The sequence below is a fragment of the Gracilinanus agilis genome, chromosome 5, assembly GCF_016433145.1.
Source record: "Gracilinanus agilis isolate LMUSP501 chromosome 5, AgileGrace, whole genome shotgun sequence".
NCBI classification, from domain to species: Eukaryota; Metazoa; Chordata; class Mammalia; order Didelphimorphia; family Didelphidae; genus Gracilinanus; species Gracilinanus agilis.
Window position 1 is genome coordinate 132,278,849 of NC_058134.1, and position 26,660 is coordinate 132,305,508.

At 37.4% G+C, this 26,660-nt stretch overlaps 1 protein-coding gene across 1 annotated transcript; it reads right to left on the bottom strand.

Annotated features, from left to right (window-relative positions):
- Positions 1-580: 580 nt before the first annotated feature.
- On the bottom strand, positions 581-13,940 carry WNT16 (Wnt family member 16). The gene is made up of 4 exons (XM_044678726.1): positions 13,846-13,940; positions 13,333-13,616; positions 10,966-11,249; positions 581-1,365 (listed from the first exon to the last, which is right to left on the bottom strand). Exons 1-4 carry the CDS (start codon positions 13,938-13,940, stop codon positions 901-903), a joined length of 1,128 nt encoding a protein of 375 aa, XP_044534661.1. The 3' UTR covers positions 581-900.
- Positions 13,941-26,660: the final 12,720 nt, after the last annotated feature.

Here is a 26,660-nt window from a genome sequence, read left to right on the forward strand (position 1 = left end):
CAACAGAATCACATAACTTAAGCTCTTTGTATTAATCTATTCATTTCTGCATCTAGTGGCCAGTAATTAGGATAACATTTTTTTTTGTTTTGTTTTGTTTTTTGGTTGTTTTTTTTTTTTTTGTAATCCATGTGTTTAAACTACAAAGGTACATTAAAATTCAAACTTTATAGCTTTAAAAAAATAGATTCCCATTCCCTTTGTTTCCAGCTATCTTTAAAAGGAACCATATTTTAATAGATATTGTATTGTCCCCTAATACTTTTAGTAAGTCGTCCCTCTTCTGAAGTAGATGAAAGGAAGGAACATCAACGTCACTCCCGTGAACTTGTTTAGTTTCACTTCCCAGGAACAAGCTCTCTTTGCAAAATCTTCTTAAAAAATACTGACCAATGTGATAGCATCCTTTTCGAAGTGCTCCTTGTTACCGAAAGCAATATTCTTTAAAATAATCATTGTTAGATATGCTTGATCAAATTCACATTTAAGCAAATTACGGCAGGTATAGGTTGGGTGTCTTATCAGGAACTGACGTCTCCGTGGACCTGTTTCTCTTCGGAGATTTCTCTTTAATCACTTTTTTCTTGTACCCCAAAGGCAAATAAACAAGGACAGATGCGCCCAAACATACATTTGCACAGGGCAGGCGTTTAATAAATATTGCTGGATTAAATTGAATCTAACCTTTGGCAGTCCAGGGAAATCCATGTCAAAGAAGTGTGAACTTGCTTTTAATCAGAAGAAAATGTTAAAGAGACTAAAATCCATACACGGTGAGGGACCTGATCAACTTCTTTAACATTTCCCTTTCTGGAAAAAAAAAAAAAAGATACCAACTCAGTTATGCTTTGGTTGCCGCAATCATCAGGAGCTTTTGATGATGCTGGCTGGAACCCAGATTTATTTGCAAGTGTGGACATCAGCCATGCTCTCGCACCTTCTGCAGCGAACATAACAGCACCAGACAAATTTGCATTCACACCTCTCCACGTGCCTGACCACGTGGGTGTTATAACCCCTCCCACAGCAGAGCAGGTTACACCCGTCTGCTCCCTCAGAAGTGCGGTTGCATTCTCGGCCCTGCGTCCCAGGGATGCCCAGTTTTCGGTCCTCCACACAGTAATTGGGTGATTTGTTAATGTAAAGGAGATCATCCTTGCGCACTGAGATCTTCCTCGGGTCTTTTTCTCTCCTGCGCATCTTTCTTTTCATTTTATCTGAGAGCTGCACGCTGTTTTCGTACTTCTCTTTTAGAAAGTGACCAATCTTCTCAAAGGAAGACATGGTTTTCCAGCAGGTTTTCACAGCACAGGAACCAGAAACTCCATGGCAGCGGCAGTCCACTGACATCAACTTGGCGACTGCCTGAAATTAGACGGGAACCGTGTTCAGACTTTACTTGGACTTTCAAAAATTCCTCAGCGGACAACCGAACCAAAGAACTATTTCTTCCGGTTTCACTTACTCTACTCGGGCAGTAATGATATTATCTTTGTACATTTCTTAGACACTTTTAAATCGGATTAAGGCTCCTTTTAGAGCAGTTTGGAATTCCTTGTTACTTAACCACGAGAGGACTATACTGGACTAATGCTTCCTAGCTTTCCCTTTTAGGAAAGGCAAGAGAGAGGGGAGATAGAGAGACACACAGACACAGACAGACAGAGAGACAGATACAGGAAAGAAAGAGACAGACAGAGAGGCAAGGACATACAGAAAGGCAATCAACCTGCTACCACATGATATTTAGAAAGATGCCAACATACTAATATTTTTTGTATTTTAAAAAAGGATAAATAATTACAGGTCCCTGAAAGTTGCGATGAAGGAAAAGGGAAAAGAAGTTGTATGTATGTGGTCTAAAATATTTATAGCAACTGTCTTTGTGGTGGCAAAGAAATGGAAATTGAAAGGATGCCTATTAAAAGGGGAATGGCTAAACAAATTGTGGCATATGATTGTGATAGAACACTATTGTGCCATAATGACAAGCAGATTAATGTTTTTTAAGAGAAAGACCTATATGAAGTTAAGTGTGAACTGAGCAGAACCAGAAGAACATTATGTACAGCAACAGAAGTATTGTTTGAAGAATGACTTGTGTATGTCCACCTCTAGAGAAAGAACAAGACCTAGTTTTATATGTACATACATCTTCTTGTCAAATGATGCCGTCTCTAAATGAGGATGATGAAAGAGGGAAGGAGTTGCCTGGGTATTTTAATATAACAAATAGTTAAATTTAAATTTAAAAAATGGAATTTGTTACATTTTCACACAATTGAGAATTTCATCCATTAAAAAACACTACTTCAACTGGCTAGTGTTCACATTTTTTAAAAAAGTCTTTATAATACCCACCAAAGAATTTTTCTTCTGACAGACAGAGTTAGTAGGGAACATATTCTTGGCAAACAAGTGGTAAATCCATGCCTCATCTTTTTAAATGCCTTTTAGGTTTAGCTATTTATTTTATTCCTGTACAGGAATGTTAATTCTCAGATTTAAATGCAACCTGTTGCTTCTAGCAAGTCATTAGAGTTTGATAACTTCAACCACTAGTTATTTTATACCAACTAAAGCTATGGAGGTTTTGCCTACATCTGCCAAGTCTCTCTGCCCTCAATAAGTTTATTCTCTAGTATATTCTCTTTGAAAATGATACAAATGATGACAAAAGCAAACACAGGAGCATTCCCCAGCTTATTCACAGTATGTATGTCATATGTCTAAAGTATGTATGTAGTATTTCTTTGGTTTGGAACCCAGAATACATTTTGCTATAGAAACAAGTGATTCAAATTGTCATCAGTATCCCAGCCAGCTCAAGAATATTCATTTAACCCCTAATCATCTTCTCCTTTATGGTTGTTTTAAATCAATCTGATCCTCCCATTATTCCTGACTTGCTCATGAAAAAATCCTCAATATAACAACATGAAAAATACAAAACTAATCATGTAGCTATTTATCACCTTTCAGCCAAGAGATAAATTAGCCCCTAATGTTAACAAATTATGGCCTTAAGAGAAATTTAGGACCTAACCATCATTGTTTCTATATCAAAATTTTGAGTTCCAGCTCAGGATTCTGTTCACTCATTTCCAGCAATGAAGCATAGCTTCATTAGAAAGAAGGCATTGATCTCCTTTTAGCTTTCACATGGGACTGTAGTCCCTGAGGCTTTTTTGTCAGCATGGCTAGGTCCCAGGTATTCCCAGAAGTGGGGAGGGAACATAGATGCTCACTTAAGTCTGGTAAGATGTGCTCAGATTGACCAAAAGGAAGTTAGGTGAGGTCGGTGTAGATAGTTAAGTTCAAGTCTATCCCTACTATAAGAAAGATAGCAAAATATTCATGTCCTTCTATTGGTGAGTCAGTAGCCATCATTTAAAGTTTGAGTTCTTAACCTCTGTGTGTGTGTGTGTGTGTGTGTGTGTGTGTGTGTGTGTTTTAAGCTTGTGGATCTCTTCTCATAATTATGTTTTTAAATGCATCAAATAAATTATGCATTTTAAATACATAAACTAAAGGATTACAAAATAACAGATTATAATTATAATGAATCAATATATACAAGTTTCAAAGTAGCATTTCAATATGAAATTGGCTCAAATACTGCGTGCAGTAAGAATAGAAAGTCTGTGTGGTTCTACTTTGTCATACATCAGAAATTTGTAGACTTAGCATGCAGAAAACACATTTAAAAAAATTCAGAACTGAGCAGTCTGTCCAGTGACTTTGAAATCGCCAAAAAAAAAAAATAAATGAGTCCATAGTTTTGATTCCACTTAGATAAGGTTTCCTATTCGAATCATAAAATATCAGAGATGAACACTTTGATCTTCTGTAGGTCACTTAAAGGTTATACACCTTTTAAGCAATGTAACCTTTCCTAATTAATTTGATTCTGGAGAGGCTGAATGATTCAAACATGGTCATACAGTAACTTGGAGCTTATTAAAGTAACATTTGTGGTGGCAGAACTACTCACAAATAACATCATCAAAGATTCATACAGGACACTGTTATTGATAGAACGTTGCATACACATCACATTTGAATTCACAATACAAACAAAATAATGGAGAGGTACTCAAACCCCTCACAAAGTGAGAAGCCTTTTTCTTTTTGAGGTCTAGAACTGTGATTTCATCTGAATAGTTTCCTTTCTAATGAAAAAGATCACTGACTCATCCACAATGTTCAATCTGAGAGATTTGCTTGGGAGGAACTGAGAACTTAAATGACTTGCTGTGATCACAAAGGCAGGACTTGAACTCTGGGCCTCTCTGCTTCCAAGGCTGGCTATTTACTGTATTATAACATCTCATGCAGGAAAGCATTAAAAGTAATTAATTCTAAAAAGCTTAAAAATATATATCACTCTTATTAGCCTAGAGCAAGGCATACTCTTTGATGGTCTTAAAGGGGCTAAAGCAACTTTACAACCTGGAACCTAAGTTTCTTTTAATACATTTTATGTAATTTAGAATTGAGTTTTTGAAATGTACCCAATAAAATAATGCCTGGGCACATGGACAAATTAATATAGTCTACATACCTTATGTGGTCAGATTTTGTTAAGTACCTTTAGTTTATTAAGAGAAAAGAACTAAATAAAAGCCATGTGAGGCCACTTTTCAGAGGTCATGGTTGTTATCCTAAGAATCTGTAATTATGGGTTAAAACGTGTTGATTATCACAAGCAGCCTAATTCTTCTGCCTGAATGCTACCCCTCTGTGGGGTGCCATCATGGGGACATACACTGAATAGCAGAGCGAGTTCTCATGAGAAGCCTGGTGGAAGGAATCAAAGAACAATTTACCCAGAATAGAGCACCCAGGAAACCCTCTTTAAATGTCAATTGACCAATATATTTAGCTGACTGATGGATCTGAGCCATCCCTACACTAGCCCTTGACACTGCACAATTGGTCTTTCCAGTTCTAGGGAAACTGATAACAACACAAAATCGGTTCAGTGACTTTTTCTTGGTTCCAAAGCAGGATTTTACCTTCATATTTTCTAGCAAGGACAGTGGTGGAAATTCTTCCCACTAAGCTACTGACAACCAAAAGATTGTCTCCATAGTCAACTTTCCACAGGGATAATGAGCTATATAAAATAGAAATCAGCTATTATTTCACTACTGAACCAATTAAGAACTAGCAACTTCTAACTCTCCTCCCACCCACATCAATCTTGTCAGGGAACTTCCAATAGTGCTCATATTAACTCATTGGAATGACATTCACTGTCTGGATCTCACCACCTTTCTGTCATGTTGACCCTTTTCAATGCTGTATCTGTGCCTTTTTGAATGGCACCTCCTTTCACATCTAGTGTGACCTCCCTACACCTCCACCCTGAAATCCTTCCCTGCAAGACCTAATTCAACTGAATCCCTTCCATAAAACATTCCATAATTCGATAAATTAGAAGCGATCCCTCCCCTTTGTAGCTCTTAATATCACTCTGGATTTCCAAATATTTCAATGCTTGCATCATAGTTATCATAGCTATCTCTATGCATGTCTTACAGACCTTCAGACTGTTGTCTCCCTCTTCCCTCCCCTCAATTAGATTAAAAGCTCTTTGAAGACTTTCCCCTTTTTATTGAACACAGTAATATTTGTTGCATTGAGGAGACCTAGCATAGGATAAATAAAATACATAACAGTCACCCCTTTGTGGTTTGGGGGAGATAGGGAGAATTAGTTTGGTGCAATGAGAAGAACACTAGTTTTCAAGGCACAGCTTGCATTTAAATGCTATCTCTGCTCCTTATTAGCTGTGTCCTACCTTATGGGAATCACTTAATAACTCTGAGCCTCACTATCCTAATCTTTAAAATGAGGATAATAATATCCACCTTAACACCCTCAGGGGGCCCCTATGATGAGGAAAGTACTTTGTAAAGCTCCTGTACTCTAGAAATCTGAGCTATCATGATAGGGGAAACATTTTAGAAAGGAAGGGTAGGAACAAAAAAAACCAAACAGATTTGTTTTCTCATTCCACTGTTCACCACCTGCTGAATTTGTGTGGCAAATAATATGGAAAGTGGAATTTTTAATAACTTGGAGTTAAACAAGCTTTCAAGGATTAACATTCAAAAAGCTTTCATCCCATTTTCTACAGGTTTGAAGTGTCTCTTACTCTATCTATTAAGTAGAAGAGTAGTGTTTTTTGCTACAGATTGTCTTCAATGATGGCAAAACAACTGAATTTCCATAGAAATAGCCTAAAATTAGTTTAAGTGGAATATATCATGTATACGGAAATATATAGACATATCCAGCCATATGCATGTATTCATGAATGTGTGTAATATATAGCAATCATTGAACCACTAAAACACATGTTATCCCTATATATGGCAGAAGGCCTAAAAAGAGAAGAAAGGAAGTAAGATTAGAACTACTGACAGACTAGACAGTTCTCTCTCTACTGCCAAATTTGTCTAGTATATTGTATTATTTTGAACTAGTTTCTCATAAATTATCTTATTTTCTATCATTTGAAATCCAAGATAACTGTGTGAGAGTTAGGTCAAAATGCCTTACACATAGTAGATGCTCAAGACACAGCATTTGGTGGATCACTCTGGTTTCATGAATTAAAAAAAGAACTCAGAAACAAAGACAAATAAAAGAACCTCCAAGCACCAAAAGGTTATTGTTTGTGATTTGCCTCGTCACATAAAAAGTAAAGGGGACACTAACTATATCTCAGGAGTATAATAATATCACTTTAGAGACAAGAAGTTTCTCTGGATGAAATTTCAAGAATGAAGGACTTCTCACCCAGGAATATGATGTCAGGTTCAAGAGTATTTTTTTGTGATGTAAAGAGAATTTTAAACAGTGGGCTACTTGATGATAAATAATCAATTTTGGAAATAAAGGATGCCACAGCCACTTTTTTTTTTGCCAGTAACTCCAGAGGAGAACAGCAACTGAATGAATTTTATGTGGTTATGTGCAAATTCCTTTCTCTACTCGAGTTGAGTTGTTAAGGTTTATAACGATATTAACAGAGGAATGTTTTGTTAACTATTGCAAACAGATGTGTGCATTTTGGTGGAACATTTCTGAACTTTGAAAGGGCAATTAAGAAGTTGGCATTTAGTCCAGGGAAGTTCCCTGTATTTTGCTGTGGCAAATGTGAGATAAAATGTTATGAAATAAGATAGCAAAGATGTATGACTAAGACTAAAGACCATGGTGTATAAAACATAAATACAAGATAGACATAAGCCATTCAAATGGCTGAGGAATTGGTCTCACGATGCTGATTTGGAGGTAATGCTTCTGACAGTGTTCCATGCATGACCAGCAGATTTTACTGATAGATTGAGGTCCGTTAATTTGTTTGATTTTTGTCATCTGATAGATGATTTCATTTCAATCATAAAAATTGCAATACAAGTTCTTGAGATGGTCTATGCCATTCCTATTCCCCCCTTTTGTTCCCTTTCTGCCCAAAGAAATATTTGAACCTGCTGTTGATTTAAACACTATGTGTTGTTCAGCTACTTATCTTAACTATTCTTAAATTTGGTCAATGAACATTTGGGGTCTGGCCCTTCCCATTTTTTGAGTTACTCATCGTAAAACAAATTATGGGGTAGGGAAACTTAAAAGTTTATGAGGTGGACATGGGAAGAATGGAAATATCCTATGCACACCAAAAGAAATACCCATAAATATTCCAAGTCACATCATTCCCAGAAGTACTGCCCCTGGAAGACATCACATCATGCTATTGGCCAATCACTGCTTTGCAACATTATTCTTGGAGGCATAACTTAAGGAATGGTGTCAGAAACCTAGTGGGATTCAGAGTATTTAAGGTCAGCGGTTAGAAAATCATCTATCCTACTCATAGCACAACTAAGCGCCAGTACCCACATTTTTGGGAACATTTCCCTATATTTTAAGTCTGGGGATTTTGAGACTGGAAAGTACAACAGAATACAGATCTAAAACTCTATTCTGAAGAAGACACCTATTACCTTAAAATCTTCATTGGCAGTGCTAAAATTGAGATATGAACCTGGGAAACTTGTTTTATCCTACAATTTAAAAGGAAACTGCAAAATGTAATTTGAATTCTGACATATTAGCCGTACTTTAAGAGGATCCAAAAAAAGAACTAAGTATTTATATCCCTTCCCAATAATTTACAATGAAATATTTTATGTGCTTTAATTTTTTATGAGGTGAGAATAGTGTGAAAAGAAAAAAAATCGCCATTGGCAAAATCCCAAAGCTTACATTTACACCACAGTGAGATTTATGTGTGGGTTGAATTATTTTCTGCAGCACATAACTCTCTTTGGTGCAATAACAACAAAACTGATTACTGTAATTTAGGAAATAATTCAGAAGCTTATTTAAAATAATGAAGAATTGAATTAGGACTGATATTAAGAAATGTGCTCTGAAAATAAATATGTAGATAGTAGTTTGTTATCAAGATAAACAGTTAATGAAGTAATTATTGCCATATAAATTTAAAAAAAGAGAAAAAAAGTAACACTAATACCATTAGTTTCCTTATGGAGATGTATTTCTATATCTATATATTAGAATTCTTTAACTTTTTATTGCATTGATCTGAGTTCTAGTCTTTCAAAGTTGTTTTTCTCCGTAATGTTATTGTATAACTTTTCCTCCCAGTTCTGTTCCCTCTGTTCACATTTTAATCTCAATTCATAGGCTAAGATCTCTTTAAATAGAGATATTTCTAAAATATGTTCTTGGTTTTATGTTGTATTTTGTTTACTTTGACTGAAAGTTTTGACTTTCTATGAAATTGCTTAATAAAAAGATACTAACAGCATTACTCATAATTCTAGGATGTATGAATTCCCTTCATTTTCTTATCATTCATAAGCCGAGGGAATTTTACTTCTTTGATGTTTTTATTCTTCCACTTTGAATTATCGTGCTTTGCACACTATTCTATTGGTTATTAATTACATTTTAACGTTTTGCATTTCCTATGCAAGAACTAATGAAGTTCTCTCTGAATTAGATTGTATTGAAAGTGAAACAAAAAATATGCCAGCATATATAATATATTTATACCTATAAATCAATATTGATTGGTATCTATTATTTATTAGAGCTCATTTGTAAGAAATAAATCATATACAAAAAGAAAAAGAGAACCAAATGTTTACAGTAGTTCTTTTCATTCTTTTCCAGCCAATAACTGGAAACTAAGGGAGTGCTTAACTCTTGGGAAGTGGATAAATTAATTATGGAATACAAATATAATGGAATGTTATTGTGACATAAGAAATGATGAAATGGACAGTTTCAAAGGAAACTGGGGAAACCTCTATGAACTGATGCCGATTGAAGCAGGAAAAAAGAATAATTTATATAATGACAACATAACTGAGAAAGACAACTTTTTAAGACTTTAAAACACAGATCAATGCAATGTTAAGCCACAAGTCCTAGACACTGAAGATGAAACATGATACTCACCTCCTGTCAGAGAAAGACATATATTCTCTTGCGTTGCCAATGTGGGGATTTGTTTTGCTGGATTATGCATGTTTATGATGAGGGTTTAAATTGTTTTGTTTTTGTTGATGTTCCATGGTAGTGGAAGGGACAGTGGAAAGAACAGATTAAAATATTTTTTAAAATAAAAAATTTAAAATAAGGAAATATCTCTTAAATTCTGATGTTAAGCAGATGGAAGTCCATTTATTAAGCATATTATGTTTTATAATTTTCCCCCTAATTTTCTTATTGATATTCTATTCTTTTGAATGAAGTCAAATATAATTTACTGATATTCCAGTTTTAACTTAAAGTAATTTATTTAAATGTAAATTGTCCAGAAACTGTAATTATTTTGAATCACTTTTATTTTATTTTTACTTAAAAAAAATAAATGGCCTTGGCATAAAGTTAGTTTTTCTCAAATAATTTTCCTAAATGTTTTTTTTTATTTGTTTCACTTTAGATAATGTTTATGTGGCAATTCAATGGCTGCTGTGGGAGATTTATAGTTTGCTAGGTGATAAATCAGGAATCTAAATTTTATGAAGCAAAGTGCTTCATAAAAAACATTGCATATTTATCTAATTTTAGATAAACATTCACACCAAGTTTTTAGTGACTTTAGAGGAATCACTGTGAATATTCATACAATTCAGCAATGCTGATGGGTCTAATTTGTACTGTCAACCTTCTCTGTGAATATGAAGATAAAAAATGAAAAGAAAACTTGTAGTGTATTCTACACAAAGAAATAAACAAACAGAAATCTAATGTCAGATATCAGGTACATGAGACGGTTAATATTTAAGGGCAAATTGCATTTTTTTTGTTTTACAAAGAGATTCACTAAAAATTCTTATAAAGCAAGTGCTTAAGAGGAAGATGTCGACAGACAAATTATTAAACTCAAAAGCTAGGGAATCCCTGTGAGCTGAAAAATCAATAGGAAAAGAAATGATTAAAAAATTCCTTTATTTAAGTACAATCCACTGGAGAAATCTAGTTCAGTTTATTGAGCTCATGCAAGAGAGGAAGGGTAGCTTAGAAGGAATAGCATTACTCCAGTGAGAATCAGAGCACTCATTCAGATACAGGTAAAAGCATTTCTTTACTTTCTGCATCAGTTTCTTTATCTGTATATCACCAGGAGACTGAACTAAATGATCTAAGGTCTCTTCTGTCACTAAGATTCTATGATCAATATTTCTGAAGGAATTTATTTTGTAAATCAAGGCTCACTTTCACTATGTGAAACACAAGCTACCCAGAAGTAGCAAGCATACCCTTCTGACAAAAACAAAACTATTTAGAATACTATATATCATTTATTCCTTAGTTTTCTGCTCATTGATATGATCTCATTTACACTGAAGGTAAGCATAGCCTCATCTTATAAACTCTTAAATTATTTTTATTTCATGTCCTAATACATACCTGCCTCCCAGCTTCATTATTATGTAGATTCATTGCTAACAGTTTCCCATCTTTTCCAGTGGTGTTTCTGGTGGGGACGTCCAAGAACCTTCTACTAAACCACATGCCATACTGGATGTCATCAGAACAGCCACCCCAATGCCAGCCTTCAGTAGCCGAGCCACCATTCTGCAAGTTGGTGTCACAGGAACATTCTGTCATGTTCCCTGCACTGCATGATCTTGTCACAGAATGTACCAGACCTGCTGCCATCACTGCATAAATGAATGCTGTTTCTTTGGTGCCTAGAACAAAATAAGGGGAATTGTTCAGTTAGGAAAGCATTGCATACATCTCTGAAATGGACTCCCTATAAGTGAAGTTATGGAGAAATTATTCTTTTTATTATTTAAATAACTTATCTTTGGACAACTGGTGTCTAGGAAAATATCTAGCGCATAATAGGTGCATAATAAATTATTGAGGTAAATGAAATTGAAAAACCAGTTGCAACAAATGCAACATTTGAAATATATGATGAGAAGGAGAGGTTTTCTATTGCACTTCTCTTTTTAAAAAGGCGCTAAATCATTTATAAAATCCCTCCACTTTAAAAAGATTTTCAAGGAAGGCCAAGCAAAATTACTCCTTGACTAGTGTCCTTGTATTTTAAAGTCTTTTGTTTAATCTTAATATTATCCTTTGAAAAAAGGTGTTCCAAGGAAGTAATTTTCACCAACTTATCCAGTGCTTAAAACATAGTATTAATTACTGTTGCTAAAATGAAAAAAAAATCTGGGAAAATATTAACAATATCCTGACAATATTCTCCAAACACACCAAGTTACCTTTCATTTTAATTTTGCATCTTTCTAAACACACTCTGTAAAAAGTAGTGTGATTAAAAAAAAAAAAAAAACAAACCTGCATCTAAAACCCTAGACCATGGCTCTTATTTTTTATAAAATTTGATTCAGGGAACTTCTTCCCTTAAGAATGTTATATATGCTTATTTTTATTTATCTCTTGCATTATGTATATGATTGATATTACCTACTCTGAAATAGCTAGACACATTACAACACTGTGTAAAATTACTAGCCTATTTTTATGGCAGTGCTAGATGAGAGATAACTTGTAGATGTTGCAGTAAATTGTTATTATAGAGAAATTAGAGGTTTAAAAAAAGACATTTATCATATCTGCATTAGTATTAACATTGATGCCATTAGCAATAGTTGGATAACTAATGATTCTATATAAACATTTAAAAAATAGAAGAGAAAAGCCTGCACGGCCTCTTTCCTAGTAAAAGCAGTTTTCCCAACAGTGAATGGGTGTAGGTTTCTACATCTGAAGACCATCTTTGTTGTTGGTTTTCTGTAGAAGACCTTGCTGCTTATGGAGGCATGTCTGTGGATTTACCTAGCAGAACATACAAGGCACTCACAAATGGTATTTTGTGGGGAAGGGGGTGGATTGTTGGGGCGGGGATCAGTAGATGAGTAGGGTGGAAAATACAATAGTTTGAAGGAAAAGACACCTCAAATCTGTAAGAGGGACTCACTTAAGGAAACCAGCTATCCTCGAACTTTTGGTCCTTACGAAATCACAATGCAATTGAAGGACCTCTGACACTTTTTAACTCCCACAGATTATCCCAGGGAGGTCATGTCTTGCCCAGTAGGGAATGAAGATGGGGAAGGTTAAGACAGCTCTTGGAGTGTTTGAGATGACTTTCCCTGACCCCTCTTTATTCTCTGTACTCAGTGCCTGGAGTATTGAAGGAGTCTGGTTGGCAGCGGGGTGGGAGTGGGGTGTGCTTGTGCTTAGGGGGGAGGAGAGGAGGGAACTTGCTCTGCTTTCCACAGTTACCCACTTGACTAGGGTTCCATGCGTGATTCGGCTGGGTAAATCAAAGCAGATGGAGAGCAGCATTCTCTAAGGCCTACATCATGTTTCCCCAGCTGGTCTTAAAAGACAGGGGGAGATGGAGGGGCGGGAGAAGGGGTCGGGACCCAGGGAAAGAAGTTTTCGTTTTCATCCAATCCAAAGGTAGGAAAGCTGCAGGTCAAAGGCTTGGGTTGGGAGGGCACTGAGGAGAGTGAGAACAGTTTCACCCCTTTAGTGGCCTGGTCCAGAGCTAGGGAAGGAGCCCCAGCCCTGGGGGCGCACCTGCGGCTTGACTGAAAATCCTGTAGTGTTTCAGCTCCCCTTCCACCCTCCATCCCAAACTCTCCAGGTCCAGAAGACTACGCACAAGCTAATATTTCCCTTCTGGGAAGCTAGAGGAGGGATTCCTGCTTCGGCTGTTTCTGCGAGGTGCCAAGCCCGCTGGTTCCTTGGGGAGAGGGGGAGTCCGAGAAAGAAGGTAGCAGGTGGACTCACCGCTGCTCAGCTCATAACCGAAGAGGGGGGCGGCTCCAGGCGAGGCTGCAGGAGAAGCGGCGACGGATGGGGCAAAGACAGAGACGGCTGGTGAGGACACTTGGCAGTTCCACCTTTCATGTTTGAACTGGCTCTTGCACTCTTGGATGCCCAATCGTGCCCCTTCTCGGATGCTGGGCAGCAGATAAGGTTTCCTTTTGCACAGTTCCTTCTGTCGGCCGTCCAGAGGCAAGTTGGCACAGCCTAACTTCTCTGGCACCCCAAAGGAGGCGATGCCCAGCCACCTGTAAGAGATGGTAGTCCCCCCCATCCAGCGTGAGCCACACAAGTTTGCCCATCTACCCTCTTGGAAACATCTCTCCCGCGTCTCCCAGAGGTCAAGCCACTCGCCCTGCAGGCCAAGGGACATGATAAAAGAGAGCCCTTTTGGTCAAACAACCTGCCTGGGAAGCGCGTCAGGCTTTCGGATTCTCCACCCTTTTCCCTGTTCCTCCCCTTCTCTCCCATACTCACATCCAGTTTCCGTGGACGCCGCAGGGGAACAGGGAGAGCAGAGTTGCCCACAGGACGCAGAGGCGAGGCAGTCCCGGGAAAGCCGCTCTGTCCATGGCCCCCGCATCGAGTCCTCTAGGGCTCAGTCACGGTCCGCCGACCCTGTCCTTGCCAGTGAGCCCCACGAGGTACAGCCTGAGCTCAGTCCAGAAGGACAAAGCTGTCACTGAACCCCTCACTTCCAGCATAAAACAGAATCAAGGGCTGTCACTTTCTATAGGAGAGCAGTCTAAGGATGCGGAGAAAGTGGTTTGGGACCTTCCTCCAGGAGGAGTGATGCAGAGTAGAGGGAAGCGTCCCTTGCTTCCCAAGGTGAGAAACTTGTTTGATCTTTCCCTCTTTCCATCGTCCTTCTCCTCCCTGCCTTCCCCTCCCATCATCTCCTCGGGGTAGCTCCTGGATTTGGATTGGTTCAGTTGCGGCCGCGGCATCTTATTATCCCAGGCGCACAGGCTCTCATTGGCTGAGCCCAGTTCTCTGCGGGGAGGCGCTTTGGGAAGGGCCGCTCTAGACTGCGAGTCCCGGGTGCTCCGGAGTTTTTCAGACTGCGCTGTCATATGCTCCTTGGATGTATGGACTGCTGAGGGGTTTGCTTCCTCTGGCCGACTGATGGGGGCGTTTTTGTCTTAGCGACTATAGGTCAAGGTTGGGAGGCACAAGCATCATTGTTTTCCACTCACTCCACTTTTATTTATGAAGGTCCTTTCGCCAAGCCACGGGGTGGAGTAGCTGAAAGGCCTCCCAGCTTTGCTTTCTTTTTCTTTCCCTTCCATCGTTGTCATCGTCATCGTCCTCCTATCCTTCTTCCCCTTCTCTTCTTCTCCTTCTTCCTCCTCTCTCCCCTCATCAGCAGGAAGAAGACACTGGCTTTCCAATGGATACAGAACAACACTGAGCTCAACAGTTTTTTTTTTTTTTCCAATTAGTGAATCGAGGAAACGTGTTCTGGAATTTTAAGACTAACGGTAAAAAGTTGTTAGGCTTAATTTTTTATTTGGTTTATATTTAGTGAAGGGAAAGTAGACACCAGCACACTCAATACCCTTGTCCGATCCATTCAAGGCTTTTTTTAAATATATATATATGTGTATATATATATATATATATATATATACTTTCTCCCTTTCATTACTCCTTGTTTGATAGTGTCATAGTCTACAGTGTCCTCAGACATGGAGAATGTAAAGCAGTAAAGGGAGAGAGGGAAAAGACTGTTTCAAGAGCTCTTAGATGAATGTTCTAAATGTTTCTTAAACATAGTCTTAATACTACCTCTCAGTTCGTTCTTAAGAATCTTGAGCAGGGATATTTATGGGAGTTAAATCAACAACTAGGCATTAAGATACTTGTTATATACCCAGGACTGTTTGGGGTACAGAAATATAAAATAGTCCCTTCAAGAAGTTAAGATTTGCGTAGCTGGGTAGTACAGTGGTTAGCCAGGACTTAAACACTTTCTAGCTAGGTGACCCTGAGCAAGTCACTTACCCCCAGTTGCCTAGCCCTTGGTGTTCTTCTGTCTTAGAATTGATACTTAGACAAAAAAGAGTGTTGTGTTTTGTTGGTTTTTTTTTTTTTAAGTTAAGATTCTAGTTGGTAGAAACAAGATAATGTTACTAACAAGATAAATTATAGGGGGCAGCTGGATGGCTCAGTGGATTGAGAGCCAGGCCTAAAGACAGGAGGTCCTAGGTTTGAATCTGGCCTTGGACACTTCCTAGCTGTGTGACCCTGGGCAAGTCACTTAATCCCCATTGCCTAGCCCTGTAACAAATAAAATTAATATAGAAGGATATATGTAAAAGATATTAGGGTTTAAAAAATTTAAAAAAAGATAAATTATAGATCGTCTATAATCCAGTACTTAGGGAACAATTTCACATTTTTGAATAGAAATAAGGGCAAGACTTTGGATGAGTCATCTAATTTATCTAGACTTAAGTTCCTTAGCTGTATAACATGGGAGTAGACCCTGATGAGCTATGAGATTCATTCCAGCTCCCAATTTTTCATCTCATTACAGTAATGGCAGTTTAGGAAGGTTGGCTTAACCAGTTGTTTGCAGGAAGAACTGGAGGAGAAAGAGGTGGGAGAAAAGTGGACCCAAGAGATTAGTGGGAGAGTTTATCCTACAGCTTTGCCTTCTATTTATGATGGAGAATGGCTCAAATATCTACTTCTAATGGGGCCTCTAGATTTTTGTTGTATTCTCAAGGCATCCAGATTACCTGGTCCCTGAAGTTTCTAATTCTGAAATTCTGTGGTGTCAGAACCCACATATACTTGATGTCAAATATAGGAGGAGCAACAATAGGAAACTGAGATCTGTCCCTCCTCCACATCTATGTTTGCCTGAAGGAGCAAGATTCATAATGGCCAAATGTCTTAAAGCTTCCATTCATTTCTGAGGATAGAGTAATAAGTGAATAACAACAGAAATGAAGGTATTTAGACCTGGATCATGCCAGCTTTGGAGATGTTATAAAGACGGCGTACCCGTTTTTGAAATCCCAAGGCATTTCCTCCAGGCTTAGCAGCTTTGCCAATCTGTTCTTTTTTGAATTGCAGTTTATTCTTGATGTATTATAGGGCTATACTTACAGTAGTCCTCTCCCACCAGGATGGTGATGATTCTCTCATTACTTTTGTTGTTGTTGTTACTTCATTGTGTACTGCAATAGTTCCAGCTTCTTAATGGGTCTCTTCACTTTCCATCTTTCTTACAATCTACCCTATATATTTCTGCCAAATTAATTTTCCTAATGTTCTGTTAACATTATACAGTACTAGAAAGTCTTCAATAGCTTCTCATTGCCTATTGAATACAGTCTCCATCCATTATGAGGGTTTTTAGAGCCTTCTACTATTGGGCTCCAGAATGTTTTCCTGTTTTTCCTCATCCTACTTTCTAGACTGTATTCTTCCAAAATGGATCTCTCACTTTCCAAATGTAACCAGGGCTTGAACAGGGCATGTGAAAGTGATCTTTCTTCATTCTGGCCACATGTGTTGGGTTGGTTGCCTTTTCCAGAAGTAAGGAGAAGTTTCTTCATCAGGGTCTTTTATGTCTTTAAACATTTCTTTTTTTGTGTGTAAGAAATTGTGGCTGAGCTGAAGAGGATTTAGCACTTTCCTTTATTTCTTTTCCCCTATGGATGGCGTTGGAGCAAACCCCAGGGCAAATAATCTGAACTGGCTTCCTAGGGGAGCCTGGCCTCGTTAGAGGGATTGAGTTCCCATTTCTCATACTGTAGATCATTAAACCCACACCTCAGTGGTCTGAGGATAATAGCTTAAGGCTTAGGTTTTGGCTTATTTCTAGGGTCTCCCCAAAGTGGGGTAAAAGAAAGCTACCCCATGTATAATATGAATACAGTAAAGGACAGGTATTTATTTTGTATACACGAAAAGCTAAAAGCTAAAAGACTCATTATTTATTAACTATATTTGAGCATTTGATAACTTATAACTACTTATTTCTGCTAGGAGTTTGAATCATAAACATTAGAACATGAAATAATTTGTGGGACTACAGAATAAACATTTCATATTTTATCTTGGCTCTTCATGGTCTCTGTTCATGCTTTCTACAAATCCAGGCCACAGCTTGGCTCAATCCTCTTGCCAATAGTCATTTTCTTTGATGAAGGAACTCCTTTTGCCAATAGTCAGCTCCACTTTAAGTACCTAGCACCTTAGGAACTCTCAAGGTCACTCACCAACCTGGATACATCCATCTCAAGAATGATACTTGAGCAGCTATTCAAGAACAGAAACACAAAATGAAATAGGCACTCAAGAATCTGGGTACAAGCCTGACACCATGTGATCTGGCGTGTGAGGGGTAGTGGGGAGAAAGAATATCACTTATCTTCCTACTATTCTGGAAAATGTAGTGAAAGGGCTTTAGTGAAACTTGACACACATAAGAGGTGAAGGAAGAGGAAGCCAGGGTTGGAGTCATACCTTTTCAGAAGTCCATTAAGTCACTGACTCTTTCTATTTAGTGGTCAATAAGAGGGTTCTCCTTGATCTTAAAGGTGTAAGAGAGCTAAATCACCCATACCCATCAGGAAGTAGCTGGAGAATCACCACCCTTGAAGTGCCTAAAAAATGTGCAATTGGAACAGTGAAGGACAGCTTCACATATTCCCTATTCCAGTCTTGTGGCACAAGTTTTCTCACCTAGCCATCTTTCCTCACGTAATTTTCTCTGCCTGTTATCTACTTTTGCTCTCTGCATCCCTTTCAACTTTCTCCATGTCCAATCTCTGTTAATATCCTATACATATTTAGAGCCTGTTCTGTGAAGCATTTCCTGGGCCTTCTAGCCTTTCTTTCCTCTGCACTTTCTCTATTTTAGGAACTTTATTATATTCTAATTGATCTTAATTATTATTTAAGGACTTTTTTCAAGGGAGGTAAACTTTTTGAGGACAGGGATTATTTATCCTAGAGAGAGGAGTGAATCACATAGATGCTTAGTAGATCCTTGTAGGTTTTTTTTTATCCACTTAGGATCATAGAACCTTAGAAATCTAGCTAAATTTTCTCATTTTACACTTAAGGAAACTGAGGTTCAGAAAGGTGAAGAGACGTTCCAAAAGCCAATAATTAAACTCAGGTCTTCCAACTTCAAATATAGAGCTCTTTTCATAACATGTTACTCTACTCTAATAGACTGGTTTCTTATTTTAAATGTTTTTAAATATTTTTTCTTTTTTTTCTACTTTTTTCATTTTCATTCTACTCTACTCTATTAGACTAGTTTCTTATTAAAAATTTTTAAAGATTTTTTTTCATTTTTTTAACATCACTCTCATGAATGAGTCCCACTGACTTTACACACACACACACACACACACACACACACACACACACACACACACACACACACTAAAGATAAAACCATATCTTGTAACAATTAAGTAGAATTAAGCAAAACAAATCAACATATAGGTTATGTCTGACCCTCTCTGCTCCAGTGAGCTTGGAGCAAAAATTAAGTGAGCAAAGTCACTTAATGCCTGAGCCTTACAAATGTCTTCATCTGTAAAATAAATGAGTCAGGTTAGGTGACCTCAGAGGTCTCTGAGTCTATGACTTTTTTCCTGAGAGGCAGGAGGTTTGACTCACTCTTAGTATTCTGGAGTCAGGATTAGTCACTGAATTGATTAGAATTCTCTGAATAACTTTACTTAACAAATTCTACAGATTAATAATCTGTGCTTTGAATACAAAAATGAACTGGCTTTTAAATGTTTTCTCAAGAGAAGGGTGAATGGATACAGAATCATCCATATTCTCTCATCCAGTGCCTCCCGTCATCCACAGCACAGAATGGTAAGACTAGGGTTTGGGGGGTATATCCTGTGCCTAAGAAAAGGAGTGAATTTAACTGACCTCCTAGGGACTGAAACTATGATGTTGGCTTTTTTAGCTCTGTTGTTAATCTGATCAGTTGAGTTGCTATATACAGATTTATGAGATTTTTTTTTTAAAGTAGCCATCAATATATTTTGCAAGACAGTTAAAGATGATCAGCACTGAAATCCAGCTTCCCTCTCTTTCTTATATTTTTTTCCTTCAGTTCCTGGGAAACTGAGAACAAGCCCTCCTTGTTCAGATATGACTTGGATTCTGATTCTGGTAGACTATGAAGGGACTGACTCAAGCTTCTAACAGCCCTATTTGAAGAACTTCTACTACTGGTCACAGAGACTTATATGCTAGAAAAGGGACACCAGAAGCACACCAGCTGGTCTTAACTGCCATATGACAGCAGAGAATTAGAGGTAATTTTTTACATAATTAGGTTCCAGTCTGTTCTATATTAAGTTTCACCTGGATACCACCAATGCAGAAGAGAGAGCATGAGCTCATGACCTCTGGCTCTAAGCAGGGGGCAGAAAAGGTGGGGGGAAATGGTATCCTGCACTCCCCGCTGCTTCTTAACAGTCTGGAAGTCCCATCAGAATGACAGATTTGAAGAGGGAAAGAAGATTATAAATGCTACTTTAGAGATGAAATGGGTCAGGAAAGCAATAGCAGGAAGAACTGTGACTTCTTGATTTCTGAAAATAAGGATAGCCCTAGGAAAAATACCATGATTGCTGATTTTTTGAGACAGCACAGATAACTTCCAAAGGTGAAATGCTTGTGTCTAGGCTCTCTATAAGACATTTCTCTTTTAATTAAATGTTCCTGTTCAGGAAAAGCTATATAAATTAAAGAATCATTTGTGTGTGCATATGTGTATGTTTTAAAAAAAATTATTTGCTTTTAGGTTACATTAAAACTCCCAGGTATTTCCCTGCCACACATACATCATAGAAGGCATTATCTGACCGAAAAAATGCATATATAAATTATGTCTTTTGTGTTTCTATTTATCAGTTATTTCTCTGGAGGTGGATATTCACAAGTTATTCTTCAAATATTAATTCTGTACATGTATGTAATGTTCACTTGATTCTACTCATTTTGCTCTTCATAATTTAGCTCCTTTCAAGGTTTTTAAAAATTAACCTGCTCTTTATTTCTTATGATGATGTAGTATTCTATCCTATACCACAACTTGTTCAGCTATTCCTCAATTGATGAACATCTCTTCAATTTCCAGTTCTTTGCCACCATAAAGAGAGCTACTATAAATATTTTGTGATATAGGTTCTTTTCCTTTCCCCTTGATCTCTTTGGGAAACAGACCCAACAAATGATATTTCTGGGTCTAGGGATGTACACGGTTTTATAACTCTGGGCATAATTACAGAGTTCTATCCAAAATGATTGGATCAGTTCCCAGTTCCACCCACAGTGTATTAGCATCCCCATTTTTCCATATGTATGTGTGTTTTAAAACCAGGAAATGCATTTTTATCACGTTTTCCATATAAATCAATAACAAATCCTGCCATAATGACAAACTTCTTCTTGGAATAAGGTGCATGAAAACATTGCTGAAGCAGGTTTGTGGGAAAAAGAGATTTGCCTTCTCTGGGAAGTTTTACAAAATATAAGGGTGAAATCTTATAAACCAACCAAAATTTGGAAGATAGGCATTAAAATGTGTTTAGGGTCTATTTACTGGTAACAATGTAAATCATATTGTGTTGTTGCCAACACTTTCAGCCTCTGCAGGTCTGTCAAAAATTAGTCAATTAGTAAGTAGATTATACCTTTTTCAAGCCATTTGTGTATTGAGTTAATGGCCATTGCCTTCATTAAGAGCTATTTCACATCAAGATAGTGTTTGTTGAGAATAGTATAGCAAAAATGGTACTATTTTTCTGAGGCCAATGTTGGGAGTTTCATATGTTACAACTAAGTTAATATTCTTGGGATATTTCTTTCATGAACCATATCATATATATCATATATATGAGGGTCTCCAGAATATGTATTCTGAACTGAGGCCCCTTGACCAGAGAGGAAAGCAATGACTAACTGAGAAAAAGATGGATTCATGACCCCAGAAGATAGTTATCTAGAGATGGGGAAATAATAAAGTAAAAATCAAAAGCATCAGCTCTATGTACTAATAGGGTTCATCCAGAGAGGGAAAGTGAAGCATCTATTCAGTAAGACCAGGCAGAGTATACTCTAATAGAAACCTAAATTGGTGAGTCTGGATAGACAGGAAAAGTATGGAGCCAACAAGGTTGATCAGGGGAAAGTGGAATCACAAGCCAAAGATAAGAGCTAGAATGAAACCAAAGAAAGTCTGACAAGTAGAGTGCAAGACAGGTGAACTCCTCACTGACAAACACATACATTTGGGCACTTTTTTTAAGTGACTGAAACTACTTCTCTGCTTTATGCTCTTTATCATCTTGAATGCCAGTGCCTCATAGAACCTAAGACCTTACATGTTCCCTGATGAAACAAAGAAAAGCTCTCCATAATGGCCAAATATTTCCTACTTCATGAAATCTAAACCCTTTGGTTGGTTCTCAAGAATTTTCATGGGTATGATCTGTCCTCAACCTGCCTATCCAACTTTCCCCCACCACTCTGTAGCTAGTATTCTAGTCAGACTGGATTTCTTACTCCATGCTTATTTCCACCTCTGGGCCTTTACTTTTATTGTTCCCCTTTTCTGAAATTTCCTCTACATATCAAATTCTAATTATCTATTGAGTGCCAGATAAATTATCTTGATTCCTCCATGAAGTCTCTAATATAATCTTACCCCCTTTTCCTGAAGGACAGAATGGATTCAGGGATTTTAAAAATCAATGATGACCCCAAAATCATCACGGGGAGTACAAAATATAATGGTAATGTCATATATCTAAGGCTATATATGGTGCTGTTCCTTTTGTCTGCTGAATTCTTATAGCAACTATAGTAAATACCACATGATATAATATTAAATTTATTGCCATTTACTATGTGTTTTATGTTTATGAGTCTAGACTTCTCTTGCCAACTAGATCATAAACTTTATGCTTTTCACTTCTAGATACTCCCATAATATATAGCACAAAACTGAGCACAATAGGCATTCAACAAATATTTATTGGTTGGTTAGTCCTAAATGCCCCCTTTTTTGCCCTTTGTTGTGCTTGCCCTTTTCACTAATGTGAACAGAGGGGTGTAAGGGTATTCAGAGAGGAACTGCACCTCTGGGGTATTGACTTGCTAAGCTCTTTTCAGGGCTGCTCACCCATTTTTGGTGTACGCTTTTTACCCAACATCTTACCTGTTTCTCCAAGAAGCTATGATATGCTCAGTGGTCACACAACAGTAAAACCATCCTGGTGTATGGACTAAAACAGGTCAAGGTCAGCCATAGGCTTTAAATCTATTGGTGATCCAAGATTTATAACTTCACATCCATGTGAAGTCTTTCCCCAGCTAAATGGGTAGATGAGAGCAATTTGTTCCAATGGCTATGAAAGCAGCTGAAGCAGAGGCTATGGATCACCTAGAATTTGGTGAGGCATTAGAGATGCCAAGGTTATCCACTGCATCCTGGGTCATGGCCAGTTATCTTGACTTTTCTCTTGTCACTGGACTTTAACTGCTCTGGAAGACAGACAGAGAGACTGATAACTTTGTGCAACTCTGCCTCACTTAAATCCAATACATCGGCAAGTCAAGATGACCCTGTGATGTCTTTGGTCATCTCTGAAAACTAAGGAGAAACACAACAACACCATGAACAGTAGAATAAACCAACAATTGCATTGAGGAGAGTCATTATTATCATACTCTCTTTTACAAGTTATTGATTGGCATTGGATTGTGGAATTTTTATGATTTATATCTAACATATCAAAGGATCACAAACATTTATTAAATGCTTGCTATGTGTAAGTCACTGTCCTTAACACTGATAATGTAAGGATAAAAAAAAAGGACAGCCTCTGCCCTTTAGAAACTTACATTGTATTGCAAGATGACAAATACAGAAATAATAATGATTGACATGATGGGACAATATGCTGTAGGAAAACTTGAGAAATTTTATATGTAACATATATTGTGTCAAGCCCAATGATACCATAAGATGGCCAAATAACTGTCTCCCAGATTTGGTGTCTGCTCCTTCTTAAAATAGTAAATTAAGTGATAGTCTTAAATCAGCATGATGGATCCTTAGCCATGCATGTGATCCAACCAGGTAAGCTTGTTTAGCGGACTGATGGACTCCAACTATTCTTGTACTTGCCTGTGAGAACTTCTCTTATTTGAATATGCAGTTGCTCAGAGCCCAAGAGATTTATGAGAGGTCAGAGACATAAACATAAACTGTATAAATAGGTGTAGGTATGTTCCAAATGAAGCATTCTCACCTTCTGTAAATGATTAATGGCAGGGAGGCATCAATACAAAAACAGCAGGCTTGAAAGCTCCAGAGTTAGCAATCTGATGAAGTTGTCTAGTGCCAAACCAGCTTCTGGGGTTGTCACATGGCCTTGAGGAAGCAGCTTCCAAAATGGGTTGAAACCACAATATTGATATAATGGGCTCTTTGCCAACACAGAGTCTGAGCCCAGACAGGCTGGATAAAAGATTCCAGTTGCTCCATTAACAGCAAGGTATTGTGTGAAGCCTTGAGAGTACGCTCTTGAAGCATCAGGCAGCCACTGGATTGGGTGGGCAGGGGAAGGGAAGAGGAGGGAAAATAACAAGAAGAAGAACAACAACAAACCCCTCAGCTTTTTTGGAAGCTGAACTAGAGCAGACTTTCACTACATGATTTCCTTTAGAGATGTGATTTGACCTGTAGTTTATAGAAATAAGCTTATTCTGTGTTCTATTAACATAGATTTCTGGGTAATTATAGGAACCTGATAGTCCACCAAAATAGATGAAGATAGTCAAATAAATAAAGAGCTTTTCCATAACCTGAAATTTCTCTGTGGGCAGGACAGCTAGGACCTAAATGCATAAGATAGATCTAGGGGTCCTTCATTTAGATTGGTCTATTATGGGGGAAATCATAGCCTAGCACTGTATCTGGCTACTGGTCAGTCTTAGGAGACACAGTGTTCATTATCTTGTCTGTGGGCTTATATGGTGGCACTGTAGATTTTTGTAGTATAGTGATATCTGGAAACATGGAAATAAGCTTGATCACATTCAACCTGCCATGCCAATCGAAGAGTATAACCCAAACCATCTATGTCAATGAAAACAAAGAATAGATTCATTACAATACTCTCAAATGACTTCTTTTGGGTTTTTGAATGTTGAACACAACATTCTTGGGCTTGTCTTGATTTTCCCCCTCCCTGTAGAATAGTTCCTTGATTTTGCTTTTCTTAGGCTAATATTAAAACAACTTATGTTCCTTCAGCTCATGCTGTTAGCCAGTGGAGGTGGCTCAAAGGGCATTGGATATCAGGGAATATTCATGCTGGGATTTAAAATTTTGCCATAGATAAACTAAAAAATAGATTGTCAATAAACACAGGCCAACATGAATTCTTTTTTTTAATTGATGACCTATGATAAAAAAAAGTCATCCTGCTGACATATGTGGGTGTCCATAAGAAACATTTGTGATACTCCTCCGCCATTGTAAGGGTGTACACTTATTTGTTCTGATTATGAAAACTTGGCAAAGTTAATGTAGAATAGCATAGCTGCATATAAAATAGTCATATTATGTTTCGTTGGATAATTTGTCATTTGGGAACAGTTGTGATGGAGGGTTGTTTTAGTTAATTTCTTTCTTAAAGATATGTCATAACATGGAATTTAAAACTCAACAAGTGAACAGAGTGGAAAATGTAGGAACATTCAAAACTAAGCATATTTCATAGATGTTTCAGGTTACAAATTGGAGGTAGAATATTGACTCAAAAATCATGTAGATTATGATCAAACATCTTGATTTATTTTGCCTTCTTAGATTTAGTCAATAATTCTGGGAAAGTCATACAAAATTTCTATACCTTCTCCTATTTTAAAATAATGTTTACCAGATCATTAAATAAATTTTTGTGAGGAGTAAAAGAGCTTTAAAAAGATAGGTTAAAGAAACGGTTTTCCCTCTAAAATTATAACTAACCCACCTTTTTATTATCCTTGCCCGAACTTATCAGTTACAGATCCATTTGACATTGGCAAGAAGGCATAGTTTGAGGAAGCATTTTTGATATGGGTCAGATTTTTCAATTTTTATTGTTCTTCTTATATGGAGCTTTATCTTCTTTTGACCAAGATGACTTTCTTTGAGTCCTGTGGATTGTTAAATTCCATGGGTGAATGAACCAATGATTACTAAACATTTTGAAATCCTCAATCTTCAGCTTTGAATAGAGTCAGTCGCTACACATTCTCTATAGTGTCCTGGAAATCATTGGAGATGTTTAGGTTTCAACAAGAGCTTGACAAATAAAATTCTCCTGTATGATCCTGTAAAATTCTTCTTTGCCTACTTCATGCCTTTTTCAGGTCTGGCAGGAACACAGCTTCTTTATATTTAATACCGTTAGACCATCACTTTGTCTAACTAAGGGGTGCTTGTCCACAATGTGTGCCTGTTCCTTCTGACCCCACCTGCAAAGGTTGGCTGTGCATCAACCTTAGCCAGCCCCAGCATGGATCTGTGTTATGCATGGACATCTTGATAGCTTACAACCAGATTCAATAACAAGAGTCTTTTTATTTGAGTCTGATGGAAACCATCCCTCTTGCTAGCATTATTCCCAAAGCCATGTAATTCAGCAGCTATGCCAGATTGAGAATGTCTTGATGGTAGGCAACTGAAGAGAGAAAGAACCCTCTCCGGACTGGAGCATATAACACTAGGTTTAGAGACAGGAAGGTCTGGATTTGAATCTTGTTTCAGACATTTGGTGGCTGCATGACTTTGGACACCTTATTTGATTTCCCTGACTCTGTTTCCTCATCTGTAAATAGGGAAGGATAAGAGCACATTTCCCAGGTTGATTGTAAAGATCAAATGAGTTAATGAACATAAAGAACTTTGCAGACATTAACATATATCACAACTGATTTTTAACATCTTTCCCAAATTATAAATTTTGGTTATTGTATGTGTCCAGCCAGTGATTAGTGGTGCAACTAGGCAAAGAATTTAAGCCACAATAGAGGAATATGTGTTTGTGTATACATATCTAAGAAAATATTTTAAACCACAATAGAAAAGTCAATTCAAATATTTCTGATGTGTTTATATATATGTATATGTAGATATCTGTGTGAATGTATATATATAATATTGGAAATACTTGAATATATTTTATATTTGCATGTCTATATTAAAATGTATATGTACATACAATATATATATACAT